General features: G+C 40.8%; 2 protein-coding genes across 8 annotated transcripts in view; one reads left to right on the forward strand and one right to left on the reverse strand.

The window, feature by feature from the left end:
* CEP290 (centrosomal protein 290) overlaps window positions 1-1,019 on the reverse strand; it is a 55,426-nt gene extending 54,407 nt beyond the window's left edge. Inside the window, exon 1 of one of the 2 annotated variants that reach the window (XM_049792425.1) lies at window positions 908-1,019. The gene's annotated coding sequence lies outside the window, so the exon portion shown is untranslated. The remainder of the gene's footprint in view (window positions 1-907) is intronic. The other variant, XM_049792424.1, reaches the window with a different exon arrangement.
* The window catches only part of TMTC3 (transmembrane O-mannosyltransferase targeting cadherins 3), a 35,754-nt gene continuing 22,345 nt past the window's right edge, over window positions 977-14,385 (forward strand). The window contains exons 1-6 of one of the 6 annotated variants that reach the window (XM_049792429.1): window positions 1,346-1,383; window positions 8,658-8,720; window positions 8,936-9,036; window positions 10,304-10,415; window positions 10,995-11,211; window positions 12,845-13,063. In XM_049792429.1, coding sequence (XP_049648386.1) covers window positions 11,023-11,211; window positions 12,845-13,063 — 408 coding nt within the window. In that variant the 5' untranslated portion in view covers window positions 1,346-1,383; window positions 8,658-8,720; window positions 8,936-9,036; window positions 10,304-10,415; window positions 10,995-11,022. Of the gene's footprint in view, window positions 1,071-1,284; window positions 1,384-8,657; window positions 8,721-8,935; window positions 9,037-10,274; window positions 10,416-10,994; window positions 11,212-12,844; window positions 13,064-14,385 lie in introns of those variants that run through there. The other 5 variants (XM_049792430.1, XM_049792426.1, XM_049792428.1 and 2 more) reach the window with 5 other exon arrangements.

Consider the following 14,385-nt stretch of genomic DNA (forward strand, 5'->3'; position numbering starts at 1 on the left):
ACAGATCTCCATTTGACATTAGTTATCACAAGATTTTCTTGACTTACGTAAGGACTGAAACATACATAAAACGGCCAGATGTTACAAAGTTCAGCAAGATGTTTTCAGAGAGAAAAGGCGGTCTGGTGGGCACGTTCAAGTACTATCAGAACAAAAATAACGTCCTGCGCTGTGTACAGGGAAGAAGCCATGTAGAGAGGCAGCTAAGCTACCACGATGACACCTTATCATCACAGTGAAATTAAGCATCAGTAGGAACAGCTGTTCGTTTTCCATAAAGGCGTGTATAACGTGCAGCAGCACATCGTCACCCATACTTGAGGAAGAGCAAACGCCAAGAAGCGGCACAGTCATGCGGCAGATATGCTCTGCTAACTCCGTACCAGGACTAACCCGGCCTAAGCTACTTCTGATTTTCGAGCTACATTACCCAGACCAGCCCTCATCCATCCACTAGCTCCACAGAGCGCTGGCTCTTAAAACCACAGAGCCCCAACCGAAACAGGATCTTGCGCAGGGCTCCTATTTTCTTCCAATTTGTATAACCCAGCCCCGGGAACGATACAGTGACAGACCGCGATCCCTCCGGGAGACAGTTTTGCCTCCTGACCCTGCTGGACTCATTAACAAGCCGCCTTCTGTCGCGCCCGCCTTCACAACGGGGCCCGGCTGAGGCGGCAGGCGAGAGCAGACACAGCGGCCTGTCCCCTCCTCCGGGCACCGCTGCCGGTTCCCGGCCGCCTCCGCCTGTCACCCGCGGCCCTCCCGCACCACCGCAGCGGCCCCGGCCCGCCCGTCCACGGCGCTCCCCGGCGGATCGCGGGCCGCTCCGGCCGGCGGCAGCGCAGAGCGCAGCCATTTTGGCCCCCTTCCTCCTCAGAGCACCCCCCGCCGGCCCGGACCTCACCGCTCGCCGGGGAGGGCGGCGGTGGCGGAGGCCGCTGCTAGGCGACGCCATCCAACTCTCCCGGCCGGCTCCGCTCCTGGGGACCCGGATGCTCGTAGGCGCGGGGAAAGTCAACGCTCCGCCGGCACGACGGGCCGCAGACCCGGGCGCTCCCAATCCCGAGGTATTTTGCACGGCGGTACAGGGGAGGGGGGGGGGGGGGGGAGGGCAGAGACGTGGGGGTGGGCAGGACGCCCACCGATCCCCCTCGGGCGACCCGCTTCTCCCCGCCGCAAATCGGCGGCGGACTGCGCGTCCCGGCGTGCCGCACGGCTCCCGGCCTGCCTCAGGGCCCGCCGGCCCGGGGCGGGGGGCGGCTTCCCGGCGGCGGCGGCGGCGGCGGCGGGGTGGTGCTGTGCGCATGCGCAGTGTCTGGCGGAGCGAGGTGCGGGCGGCGGCGCCCGGTAGCGGTGAAGCCGCTTCCTCCGCGGCCTCAGGTAGGGCGGGCAGCGGCGGGCCGTTCCCTCGCCGAGGGGGTTTGGGGTGGGTTGGGAGGCTTGGGTCCGGCCTAGCTGCCTCCCGCGGTAGTTCCCCGGGGCGGCGGGTGGTCCTCTCGCTCTGTCTTTCCGCTGGCCGGGCCGTATCTGTGAGCCCTCCGCTGCGGCCTCGGTCCTTGGCCGCGCTTCCCCGCCGCTTGAGGGGGGGGGAAGCATGGGCCCGCGGCCTGGCTCCTCGGCCTTCTCCCTTCCTCCGCCGGCGGCCCCCACCCCACCCCTAGGCCTGGCCTCACGTTTCCAGCTTCGCCTCAGGGCTGCGGGCAACCTCCCGCACCACCGGCTGAGGGGAGGGCTGCGGTACCGCCCGGGTAGGTTTGTGCTTCACGGGCGGGTGTGTGAGAGTCGGAGCCCCGGAGGTAGCGTGCAGAGCAGCAACAGGAAAAAGGAGGCGTCTAGAAACTACTCGGAGCCGTCGGGTACTGGTGGGCAGCGAGGAAGTCTGAGCGTTGGTAGTGGTCCGATGGCCCCAAAAGTTTGGGATCCTGTGTCTTGAGGTAAATGGGTGTGAACGCGGCTTTTCAAATAAAAACGGAGACCCAGCAACCGATCGGGGGGTGTGCATAACTTCGTACTCATTCAATAGGTGTGGAGAGCTGAAGAGGATTTGTTTCTTTCTTAATGGAAAGAGAAAGGTGGTCATCATGTCACCTTTGGACTTTTGCCGTTTCCTGGATTATTCATTGTTTTCTTTTTATTTGCTGTCTCCTGATTAGTGTTGGTATTTAATTGAGGCTGACAAGACACAAGACGCTTGGCGCTCCTTATAGTTACGCAACTTGTTCCAGTCGTGGCGTAACTCTTAATACTTGATTGAAAGCAAAGACTTTTATAACTCAGCCTGAGATTGGTTAATTACACCTCTGTACTGGGTAGGAAAAGCAAACTGTGTGGTTAGGGAAGGAAAAGAGACCGGATTATATTTCATGAATGGGAAATGTTACTAAAAATAAAATTCATTATGGTCAAGTGTAAAATAATGATTTCTTAGCAGGAGGGACTTCTATAAGTGAAGCAGGTGATCCACAGAGAGTGATGCTGCCTTGCTACAAGATGAGCTTTCAGGAAATGGATCCCCCTGTGATATAGAAAATAAAATAATCCATTGATGCTAGGATGCTTCGAATAATAACTCTTTTTTTTAATCCTCTTCATCAGGTTAATGTTAACAAGCTGTTAAGGCCAGTATAGCTATTTAATGTGCTTTATTTAATGTGCTTCAGCATTTTTTTTACTTACAGAATCAACAGAAAATACACCATTACATCTACTGGTGGTGAAACCACATCTAGGTTATAATTGTGTAGTGCAGCTAGTAAAGAAGATTGATGCAGAACTGAAAGGGATTTTGAGGTGGGCATGAAAACTTCCAAAAATGAAAAAAAGAGTGAAAAGAATGGAAGTATTAACCCCACATAAAATGAGAAAAGGTTTAAAATACAGAATGGCTTAGAGCAAATGGTTTGGTTTTTCTTTTGTTCTGCATCACATCTAATCGCATGACACCCTTTGTATAAGTGGATCTTCTTTTAGTGGGAATACCTGCTTGTGGTTCTGGAACCAAAGAACATTTTAGCTCCATAGTACACAGCTTGACCTACCCTGATAGAAGAGTTAGGCATCCATGTTAAAGCACAGTTTTGATAACACTATGCCGTTTCAAAGACCTAATACAAAAACTGCAATATGAAAGACCCAGTGGAATGTTATTAAAAATACCACAAGAAGTCATATACAGACGAAGCATGCTAAATAAGGACATGCACAGCAGAGTCTAAAGGCTGTCTTTTCAGCTTATGCCACCCATGTAGCTTTTGTTCGTTTATTCTTTGGAGTTAACAAACATGCAGTTTCTGCTGTTGTATTTCTAGAACACTGGGAGTGTTGATCAGAATTATTTTAGAGACACTATTTTTGCATCAGTGTCCTATGAAGAAACAAATCATGTTTTATGTAGTTATTCTAAATATAAAAGGTACTATTTTGTTACTGTTTGCATGTAGAAAAAACCAAAACAAAATCCTAAAGGTTTGACTTTGAAGTGTGAGGTCCTGCTAATAATTTCAAACTATAAAATACCTTAAAATACAAACCATGTCTCTGTGGTTTGTATTTCAACTGCTGTTGCATCAGTTGCATTGAACAAATTGAAGGTAAACCATCACCTAAAACAGTATCTTCATCTCGCCTGTTTGTAAATTGTTTTATGTTTTAATCCTTGTTTGTACCAGAGTACCCTGAAATGTCCCGAGTGTTAGTTCAACTGCTTGCTTGCCAGCAAGCTCTTCATAGTCTTCCCCCGGGAAATCTTTCCTCTGGCCTGCAACACGTGTGCTGACTCCATGTCAGAGCTGCCGTTCCTCATCTAGTTGATGCTTCTGAACTGTATGAAGAGAAGGCTGGGGGCCATTGCCTTGCTGGGGAATGAAGAGTACTTCAGTTTAGTCCCATTCCTCTTGATCCTGTAGTATTTGCAGAGGAAGATTGCCACAATAAAACTTTTCTTGTTATATTTATTCTGCTCTAGGATCTCGGCAAGATGAAATGGGAATCCAGGCGTGTTTTGCATTTTTCCTCCTCCCATCTTCCCAAATACTGCTTACCTTCACCTATATGAGGTTCAAACCCAATCATTTGAATCTCAGCTGTGCATCTAAGTTGTTTCATACTGGAGCTGTACGTTGGAGTGACATTTTTAGGAGAAGATAAATTTAAAGGCTGTGTTGGAAGGGAACAACAGAAACAAAATGATGATCTCTTTCTGTCGTTGAACACTCATATCAAGTCAGCAGAAACAATATTCAATTTAGCCAAAAATAAAAATACAGAAAGGGTAGCAGATAGGCAAGACAAATTAGGACATTAACAGAGCCTCAGAAGCTGAATTAAAACGCCTTTTTTAAATGATTATACTACTGGGTTTAGTAACCCATTGTGTATATCTCTGCTGATATTCGTCAATTCAGCCACCAGCTCTTAGATGAACTAGTTGCTCACCTGTTTAAAAATAAATCTAGGAGTGGTTTTAACAGTTCTCTGTTTTCTTCCATCTTTGATAATTTGATGGGTTTCTGTGTGAACTGTAAGTATGTTTTAAACAGTTCAGGACCTTCAATGGTTATCAAAGTATATGTCTCCAGAGTAAATGAGACGCACGACTATTTTTTGGCAGCTCCTTTTTGTATGTCCATCTCTCCACTGGCTTTAGAACTCCAAACAGGAGAGTGGGAAGCCCGCATTTTATGATTAGGTATGTGCATAAACGCTCATTAGTTTGTTTTCAAAGCTTTTCAGGAAACTGGCTGATCCATATGCAAATTGCCTGGTTTTTTTTTTTCCAGTAGCCTAATTAATATAACACAAAATCAAGCATAATAATTATGCTTCACATTGCACACTCAAAGCACTGTTCATCAAAGTGACTCTATGGAGTTGCAGACTGTTGCTTCACTGATGCTTACATCATCATCTTCAGAGAACAGCTGCAGTTTGATTATGGTTGAAAATGCTAACATCTTGGTATGACTGAAAAGTGTCAGGTATATTTTTAATATCTACGAATATTTAATAAAGTGTGAATGAAAATAGTCTCCAAATATGAGATGCATATTAAAAAAAGTCAATCTTTAGATTGTAGTAACTAATATTCTGTTATGGACAGTAAATAAGGTGAATTTTAAAAAAAGTTTCGTGACAGCTTGACATCAATAATATGTCAATTATGCTGGGTATTTTCAGGAGTAGTAAGAGGTTGCGTACAAAAGCTGGAACAGGTTGAAACTTTGCAATTGTGACATCTGTTTGAGGTGAGCTTTAATGATCATGTTTTTTCCTGTCAGTTTCTGTGGAAATCCTGAGCAGGATTAAGTAGATTGTACAAGCTTTTTCCCATATGGAAGTGCCATGGTTCTCAAATTCTCTATTACTGCCACTACCCATGTCTTTTTTCCTAAAGAAGAAAAAGGTGACTTGCATAGAACATTTTCTTTGAAGTAGGACTGATTCGAACAGAAATTGTTATTAATGCCCTTCAGGGTGTAAAAGTGCCATTACCCAGTAGAAGAAAAAAAATTAACTGTTATGTTCAAGTTTCTAAAGGTAGTAAGGTAGTAAGATATGTCTAATCAACACAAACATATTTGCTCCTGCAAGGGTTTGTTGTTGATGTAAGGTGGCAGATAGCATGTTTATTAGGTGATAGCTAATTATGGAGTGCTACTTAGCTGTTGCATATCTAGGGATTGCAGCTGTATTCCTGCCTAAATATGTACTTCCTAAATTTTCCTAAATTCATGTGGGCAGAAAATGGCTTCCACACTCCCAAATCTCCCAACTGAGGATACTCTTAGAACATTATTATGCATTTTTCATTTGTGTTGAATTTTTTTGTGCAGACTACTATATTTTGCAGCATGCTGTGCTAAACCATCCATAGTGTCATGGATTCGGTAGTGATTGTAGAGAAATATTTTGTTTTCCTACTTTTCTAAAAGTTTTTGGTGTTTGGTTGGTTTGGGCTGTTTTGGGGTTTTGTTTCTTTTTTTTTTTTTTTGTTATGTGTTACTCTTTTCTGTAGTTCTTGAAGTAGAAGACTGGATGAACTGGTAGAGGGTTCTCAAGAAGTTGGAAAAAAGGAAAATGACATGCTTTACAAGCCAAACCTGCTTGAGAGTTCTGGTTCTTGTCTGTCCTTTCCACTTAATGTCTCTGTATGTGCATGAAAACAGTACAGTGCAAACCGCAGATTTCTGTGCCAAACACCTTTAGAAAATTAGACTAACAATCAGGTGTTTTGCACAGCTTGGGCATTCTGTTTTTCCACAATCAGGTCTCATGATCGTGCAGTTTCTCACAAGGCTTATCTTGCTGCTTATTGTTTTCAGCTGTATATTTTTCATGACATGGTCAGATATTGTTGTAAATTAAAACATCCAACAGAAATCTTGGTAATAAAGTATGTGTCTGTCCTGATTTCATCCAGTCAAATGGGGGCCCTGTGCCTGTTCCATAGACCACAAACTGGCAGTCGTACAGCCCAAGGGGTGGTTAAGATATCTGATGGGCAGTATGGCAAGCTGTGAAGGTAGCAGGTAGGTGAGATGAAAAAATAATTTGAGGGACAGTCAATCTGTTTACATGTGTTGGAGCAGTCAGTGATGTGGTTCTCCACTACACCAAGCCAGTATTAACAAACAAGTTGTTAGGCAGCGTTTTATGGGTATTTATCAATACATCCATCACTGGGAGTGGTGAAATACTGGCACTTGCAAGACCATACTTGGGTTGATAGCAAATTTCAACATGTCAATTGGGCAAGAAGGGGAATATATCCACTCACTTGAGGACCCCAATCACACCAAGGCTTCAGCAGTCTCTTGCATATCTGTGATCTATGAGGTTCTCAGTCTTGCATACTCCTTATATGGCTTCTTACTTTCCAACATCAAACTGGTAACAGATAGTTGGCGTGAAAAGAGTGTTGGCTGCCAAATAGCAATTGCTGTTTTCTACTGAGATTAACAGCAGACATACTTTTGCCTGGCTTACCAAGTACAGATGAGGTTTTATAAGTCTCCCTCAGTTTTAGTCTTGCATTTTCAACGTGTTGATGGTCATTGCAGGTTTGAAGCTTGGAGTTTGGTTGTGGACCCAGCTGTAGTAGCAGATATGAATTAGTACTTCTGATGGTTAGCCTTCCTTGAAATCTGCCTTGTTATGCTAACATAAAGGACTGGGAAAACATCTCTTCCATATTTATGCTTTAATTCAGCAAGAACATTAAACTACCCTGTTACTGGACCAGGTGGAAAAAGTAATTTCCTAACTTCATGTATCTCTACAGTAAATTTTAGGAAAATAAGACCTTGGAATGCCAGAATGCCAGTCAGAAGTAAAGTATCCGTGCTACAGTTTTGTGCGATCTACAGATTGTATGTGGCCTTGCATTTCCCATTTTTCTCTTTCTGCTTGCCCTGGAAGCAGATTGCTGGAAAATCGGGGCTCTTCAGATATCCATTATGCCTGTCTGTTGCCAAGACCTCCTAATGCTTTTGCAATTTGATGTGTGCAACAACAAAAATTTGGTGTGTGATGCACTTGAGGTTACCAAGCTTGGCAGAGTTCAAGCAGTGTGTTCTGTGACTTGCCGCTAAAACCAGAACAATGCATTGTTGCATATGTTCATTCCTTACAGTAAATTTAGTAAGCTGTTCAGAATTGCGTGGAGTGTCTGTGGCTCAAATGTTTGGCTTGAAAGACCAAATTATAGCCATATATTTGCATGTATTTGCAATCATGTCTGTGGTTGAAATGTGCATGTAAAGGAGAGGGCAAATTTCAAATTAAAAATTGTGATGTTAAAAGTGATTTTTTTCTGGAGTTCTTAAGCAGCATTCTCTGATGGTGGGCTAGCCACTTAAACCTGACTTTGGATGTAGCTAGAAATCTTAATTTAGTTCTTTATGCCTAAGAGTTCCCTTTCATTCAAATGAAAACAGTATTTTCCCTACAGTTGGCATGTAACATAGCTCTGTCAGGGAACAGCATGGTCAGTAGTGGTGTAAAGTTAAGAGTTCTGAGTGGAAGAAATACTAGAAATTCAGAGCAAAAAGAAAGGCTTGTGAAAGCATCAGAATTGCCTTAGGATTAAGGGATAAGTAGAGTAGCTGTCTTGACATATATTCTGTGTAGGGAAAAGAGAAGTAAAAACCTAGAAAAAGTATTTGAGGAGCTAGCAATTAAGGTTGGTTAAGTTTTTCCTTTTGATAGGAAGCTATACTTAGGCATCTATATCCTTCTTTTTCCTAATTGGGTAGCAGTAGCTGTTTCTGAAATAGGGTTGTTAAAGAATTACCTCAGAATTACTCCTTGTTATGTAAAGCAGTATCTGCAAGGGCTTGCTGCTTCAACCAATACACTAAACTTACATTGTTAATAAAGAAGTCACAGATCACCAAACAACTAGTCCCTTGGAATGCTTTTTCTTAAGGGGCGAATTTAAATAAGCCTTATGGTTGGTTCTGTGTGGCAATCTTATCTTGTCCCATTAATTTTTGGAACACAGTATTTTAAAAATGTGTGTTGGAAAATCATTACATGTTTGCTGTAGGTCCTTTTCAGATGTCACTGCTTTTCAGTAGAAATAGTAAACTTCAAGAAGTAGGAAGTGCACTGTTGAGAACCTGTTGCAAACAACGACTTTCAAACTCTGTTTCTAGCAGGGTGAGGAACAGCAGTTTCTTCTTCTCCACATTCTTTGGGGGCAGAACTAAAAAACTTTGGTGAGTTGAAGTTCAAAAGTGGGCTGTCTTTTCATGTGTTCCTGTAGTATGCTTTATTTTCTTTTTAAATAAGACTTCTCTGGCTTCCAAGAAGACCATAAATGTGTTCAGACTTAACCTTGGCTTAGTGTTTTAAAGTACTGTGATCCAGCCTGGCAAACAGATGTAGCAGCAGCCTTTAACATTGTGGGTTTTTTCTTTTTTTTATTACAAAGGTGGTGGCAGCTTTGAAAAAAGGTGGCTCTTTGGTAGAAGTAACACCAATAGCCAGTGCTCCAAGTACTACAAAAGAAGAAAACACCTTCACTGCCATTATGTGAGTAGCACTGAATGGATTGGTTTGATTCCTTTTAAATGATCTTTGTCCTGTGTTGTGGTTTAACCCCAGCCAGCAACTAAGCACCACGCAGCCGCTCACTCACTCCCCCCCCATCCAGTGGGATGGGGGAGAAAATCAGGAAAAAAAAAAGTAAAACTCGTGGGTTGAGATAAGAACGGTTTAATAGAAAAGAAAAGAAGAAACTAATAATAATAATGATAACACTAATAAAATGACAACAGTAGTAATAAAAGGATTGGAATGTACAAATGATACGCACGGCAATTGCTCACCACCCGTTGACCGACACCGAGCTAGTCCCTGAGTGGCGATTCCCCACCCCCACTTCCCAGTTCCTATACTAGATGGGACGTCCCATGGTATGGAATACACCGTTGGCCAGTTTGGGTCAGCTGCCCTAGTTGTGTCCTGTGCCAACTTTTTGTGCCCTGGCCGGGCATGAGAAGCTGGAGAATCCTTGACTATAGTCTAAACAATACTGAGCACCAACTGAAAACATCAGTGTTATCAACATTTTTCGCATGCTGAACTCAAAACATAGCACTGTACCAGCTACTAGGAAGACAGTTAACTCTATCCCAGCTGAAACCAGGACATCCTGGTTTTTAGTTTAATTACACCTGCATTCCTTCCTGTACCACTGCTCCTTTACCACTAGTTGTGATAGGCGATTGTTGTGCTCTCAGGCCGAGGCTGCAAACCACAGCTGAGATTACCTATCTGAATGAGGTATCTCTGTGACCTCTTTTTAGAACATAGTATACTTAAACCTGAACACAATTAAAAAAAACCCAACAAACCAAAGCAAAAAAAAAAATAACTAGCTTTTCAGGGTTTAGGACAACAAAAGAGACTATAGCTTCCAGATAACTCATCAGCTTTGATGTGTGAGCCCTCATAGATATAAGGCTGGTGTTTTTACATATTTATGGGTCCACACTATCTGGCTAATATTAGCTGTTCTGTGCCCTTACAGATGTTAGCCCTTTCTGGTTTTGAGGAAAATGCTATATGTATTTGTTCAGTCATCTCTCCTTCTTATTCTTCCAAGGGAGAACAGTGTTTTCAAACAACCCAATACATAGTAATTTCATCTTTTGATCAGGTCACCCATGTTTTTTTTAAATAATCATAAAACTGCTGCTTAATAATGTCTAGGGCTTAGGAAGTTTATGCAAGACGAGAGAAAATAACATGATGAAGTTCATTTGTAGTGTCTTTTTTGCATGCTATTTTTCTTTAGACAGGACTTTCATGAATATTCAGTGACAATGGAGTAATGGGCGGAGTTGAGAAAAAATAGTTTTCATGAACTTCTATGAAGTATGCAAATGAACAAAGTGTGAGCTTCAATGGTAAGTTTAACTTACTATTATTACTAGTGTCCTTCTTCACCTGTTCTTGAACACCTGTATTTATGAAGTTCTTCATTTCCTGTTTGTTCTTCAGAATGTTTGAAAATTGTTTTTTTAATTGCTTTTGAAATATTTTGAGAAATACCTTTATCCTAAAAAACATGAATAATTAACACACTCTCTGCCTTTTTGGTAACTTAGTATTCTGTGTCAGTATGTTAAATGGCTCAGGGTTCTAGAGAACTTAATTTTCATAGTTTGCAGCATTCACTTGAACTGCATAGCTGTCTGCTAAAAACTACGTCACAATTTATCATCAGTCTTTTTTAGTAAAACATGAAATGTAGCAGTGTAGCTAGCTCATATGAGGGCTTTTCAGGGGTGAGACTTTTTAATGAGAGTATTTATTTTAAACACTGTGTAAGATGGATGACATTTTAGGAGAGCTTTCTGTCTTACTGATTTTTAGATATGTAGTGTCATTAACTTCTAAAATACTGGATGTTGTAATTTGACTTTATTTATCAGGTTTAGTTTTTAATCAGTAAAACTATTCAAGTTTCTGTCCATATATTTCAGCTTTTGTCCATGAAAACTCTTCGAGAAGATGGCTGATGTAAGCCTAAAGGAAGCAGCACTAATAGTTGGTGTGGTGGCAGCCTGCTACTGGAACAGTCTCTTTTGTGGCTTTGTTTTTGATGACGTTTCAGCGATTTTGGACAATAAAGACTTGCATCCTTCTACTCCATTAAAAAATCTGTTTCAAAATGACTTCTGGGGCACTCCAATGTCTGAGGTAAACTGTTTGTGAAATACTGAGACATTTAGGAAATGGAAAAAAAACCTTGAAGGGAGTTCTTACACTTCTTTTCCCTAGTGTGGTTTTAACAGAATAGTTTGCTTCTGATGGAATTTGGTGGTGGTAGTGTTTTGTACTATAAGATCACAAACAGCTGTTGCTTATATTCTTTCCTTTTGTTCAAAAAAAAAGAACTTGAAAGAAAATGAAGTCATGTATCACACTTCAAGATGCTGTGTGTTACCTAATTCCATTATTGAAATTGGTCAACTGACCATTTTGCCTTCTCCTCCTGCAAAAGCTAGACATCGACATACAAGGGTATTTACTTCTAATTGCAGTCTGGAAGGAAAGATAACACTCTTTAGCAACAAAGCTAGGAGTTAGAGAATGGGTATTGAATCCATTACATTTATTTGAATGAGTATGTTTATGTGAATTCAGAGGTTTTGCTTTGTAGCCCATGTAGAGTGGCTGTGTTTTTATCTGAAAAGCTGCATTGGCATTAAAATTGTTGATAAACATTGTTAAATGGCAATGGCTAAGGATTTACATATAATTTAGAAAGAAATGGTGCCATTGCTGAGCAAATGAATAAAAATTCTCTGACAGTCATAGGTTTTTTGCCTATCAAGGCATTCCGCCTTGTAAACTTCTCTTTTCTTATGTCTGTAACATACAGGGTTAGTTCCTTTTGAGATACTAATTGCTAGCTCTACAAGTAGGCTATGGTATATAATTTTCGTATAATACTGTAATGAAAGCTTCTAGACTCTTTCAGATGCCATCTAGTCCTGTAGTCATTGAGAGTAAGTGGTTTCCTAAACTCCTCCAAGTAAAATTTTAAGTAGCATTTTTCAACATGTTTTTAGTCCGAAAAAACCCTACCCATGTGGAGCAGGAGAAAGCCATCTCATTCAGTGTTGATTTTGCACTTAAAACTAACTGAAAGTCAGGTTAATTTTAATTAATTGCAGTCAGATTAATTTGATCATTCATGGCTTTTAAAATATTTTTTCCTATATTGTGGTTTTTTCTGTGCAATTTGGTTCCCTGTCCCACCTCCACCCCCACCCGTTTTTTCTTAGATTTTCTTACTTTGTTTTACCGACATATTGAGGAAAATATCAACAGGCTGTGGGTTGACAAATGCTTTTTCAAACAGGAAGATAGTGTTAATTGTAGTTTTCAAGAGGGTTTATGAATGGAGTAACTGGCAACATAGACATATTGACTGGTAGACATACTGAAAATATGTAGATAATACATTTAGCTGAGCACACCAAATTCTTGTTTTATAAAATACTGATCTGAAACATGAAATGGCAGAGTAATCAAAATACTTGAATAATACATTAAAACTATATGGAAGTAGGAAAAATAGTCAGAACTAACTTATCTGTTTAACATCTTAATTTTACATTGATTTTTCATTTAATTTACTAGATTTTTTTTATTTTATTTTTTTTTTTTTAGTATTACTGTTTTTCAGACAAGTCTTTATTTTAAAGGTAGATGCCTGAGAATAGAGGGGGGAATCCTGTATGCATAGATTTTTAGAAAGATATTTTGGGGTAAAAGTCCCTTTGTAAGTTGGTAGTGACTGATTTATTTATTTATTTTCTTTTAGGAGAGGAGTCATAAATCTTATCGTCCCCTTACAGTTCTTACGTTTCGCTTAAACTACTTGTTCAGCGAGTTAAATGCAGTTTCTTACCACTTCCTAAATCTGGTCTTTCATGTGGTGGTTTGTGTAGTCTTCCTCAAGGTCTGTAAGCTTTTTCTGGACAACAGGAGCAGCGTAGTTGCATCCTTGCTCTTTGCAGTGCACCCAATACATACTGAAGCGGTAGGTATAGCTGTGATGTGTTTAATTTGTTCAAGCTGTATTAATTAATCTTAGATTTAATGAGGTTTGTATTTGTTTATGTATTGTAACTCCAAGAAGTATGTGATTTTCCTTGTACTTACTCCGCCTTTTGCAATAAATGGTGGAGATAACAAATTTTAATCCTGAGTTGTTTGGTATTCCTTGCAGCTACTGAAAAATAATTAAAGAAACATTAATTTAGTTATTAAATAATGTAGGTCTCTGCTATGAACGTTGGCTTTTATGATGATGGCTACTTTAACTTAAATAGATATTTGTGTTCTGTGATAATTCATCCAGTATCATATTTTGGAAATACTATGAATACCTCTCAATTTCCAGAATTGCTAAGCTAGTCACCAAGTTTGTTCTGTCCACTTTCTTTTATGTCAATATCTTTATCTCATCAGGAGTTTTTCTAGGGTTGTTGTTGCTATGCTACATCCAGCTTAGGGCCATTCTGTTTGAACCTTCCATTTTTTAACATACCCAATATAAGAAGGAGGAAATGCATTTCTCTCCTCACATATTTACCTTTCCTTTGATTCTGAAGGAGTTTTTCACTGCTTTGAAAAGTGTTATTTATACAAGCTATCTGATTATATACTTCACAATGGTCAACTAGGCTTGCGGTGTTGGGGAGTAAATGGAGTCTTGTGATTGCCATTCATTAGATTTGTTTCTATCAGAAACACTGATAAAGCAGACCTGTGGAATTCTCTGCTGCTATTTCTGCACCACTTAGATTGGCTTTCCTAGATTCCTATTTCACAGGTGTTGCAAAGCCTGTTCTCAGTCTCTTTTTTCTTATAGTATTAGCTGATTTTCAAAACCAGAAAATGGTTAAACTTTTTGCTGTTTTGGAGGAGTTTTCCCCACCCCACCCCACCTTTTTTTGTGTGTGTGTGTTGGGGGAGGGGGAGGGGGGGAATGTCTTTTGATATTAAGAAAATAAGAAAGGTTTGCTCTTACCTTATGTTGTATTTTTTTGGTCCTGATTTGTTTGGGTAAAGAGTTTACATCTCTCTCTCTCTCGTTCTCTAAAGGCACAAATCCCTTTCAGTAGCAATTCAGTAGCCTGCATCTATTTTGTGTATTTTGTGCTAGTTTTGTATTTTGAGCTAGTATTTATAGGACTTAAGTTCATGGGGTTTATAATTGGCTGTTATTTGAGCTACTAATATGTCCTTGCTAAAAGAAGTTAGTGGCATGTTTAAAAATGCAAAACTTAAACATCTAAAAATTTTTTCTCGCTTTTGTGCTCGAAACCACAAACCCCCATAAAATCTTGGGTAAAGTAG

The sequence above is a fragment of the Accipiter gentilis genome, chromosome 34, assembly GCF_929443795.1.
Source record: "Accipiter gentilis chromosome 34, bAccGen1.1, whole genome shotgun sequence".
NCBI classification, from domain to species: domain Eukaryota; kingdom Metazoa; phylum Chordata; class Aves; order Accipitriformes; family Accipitridae; genus Astur; species Astur gentilis.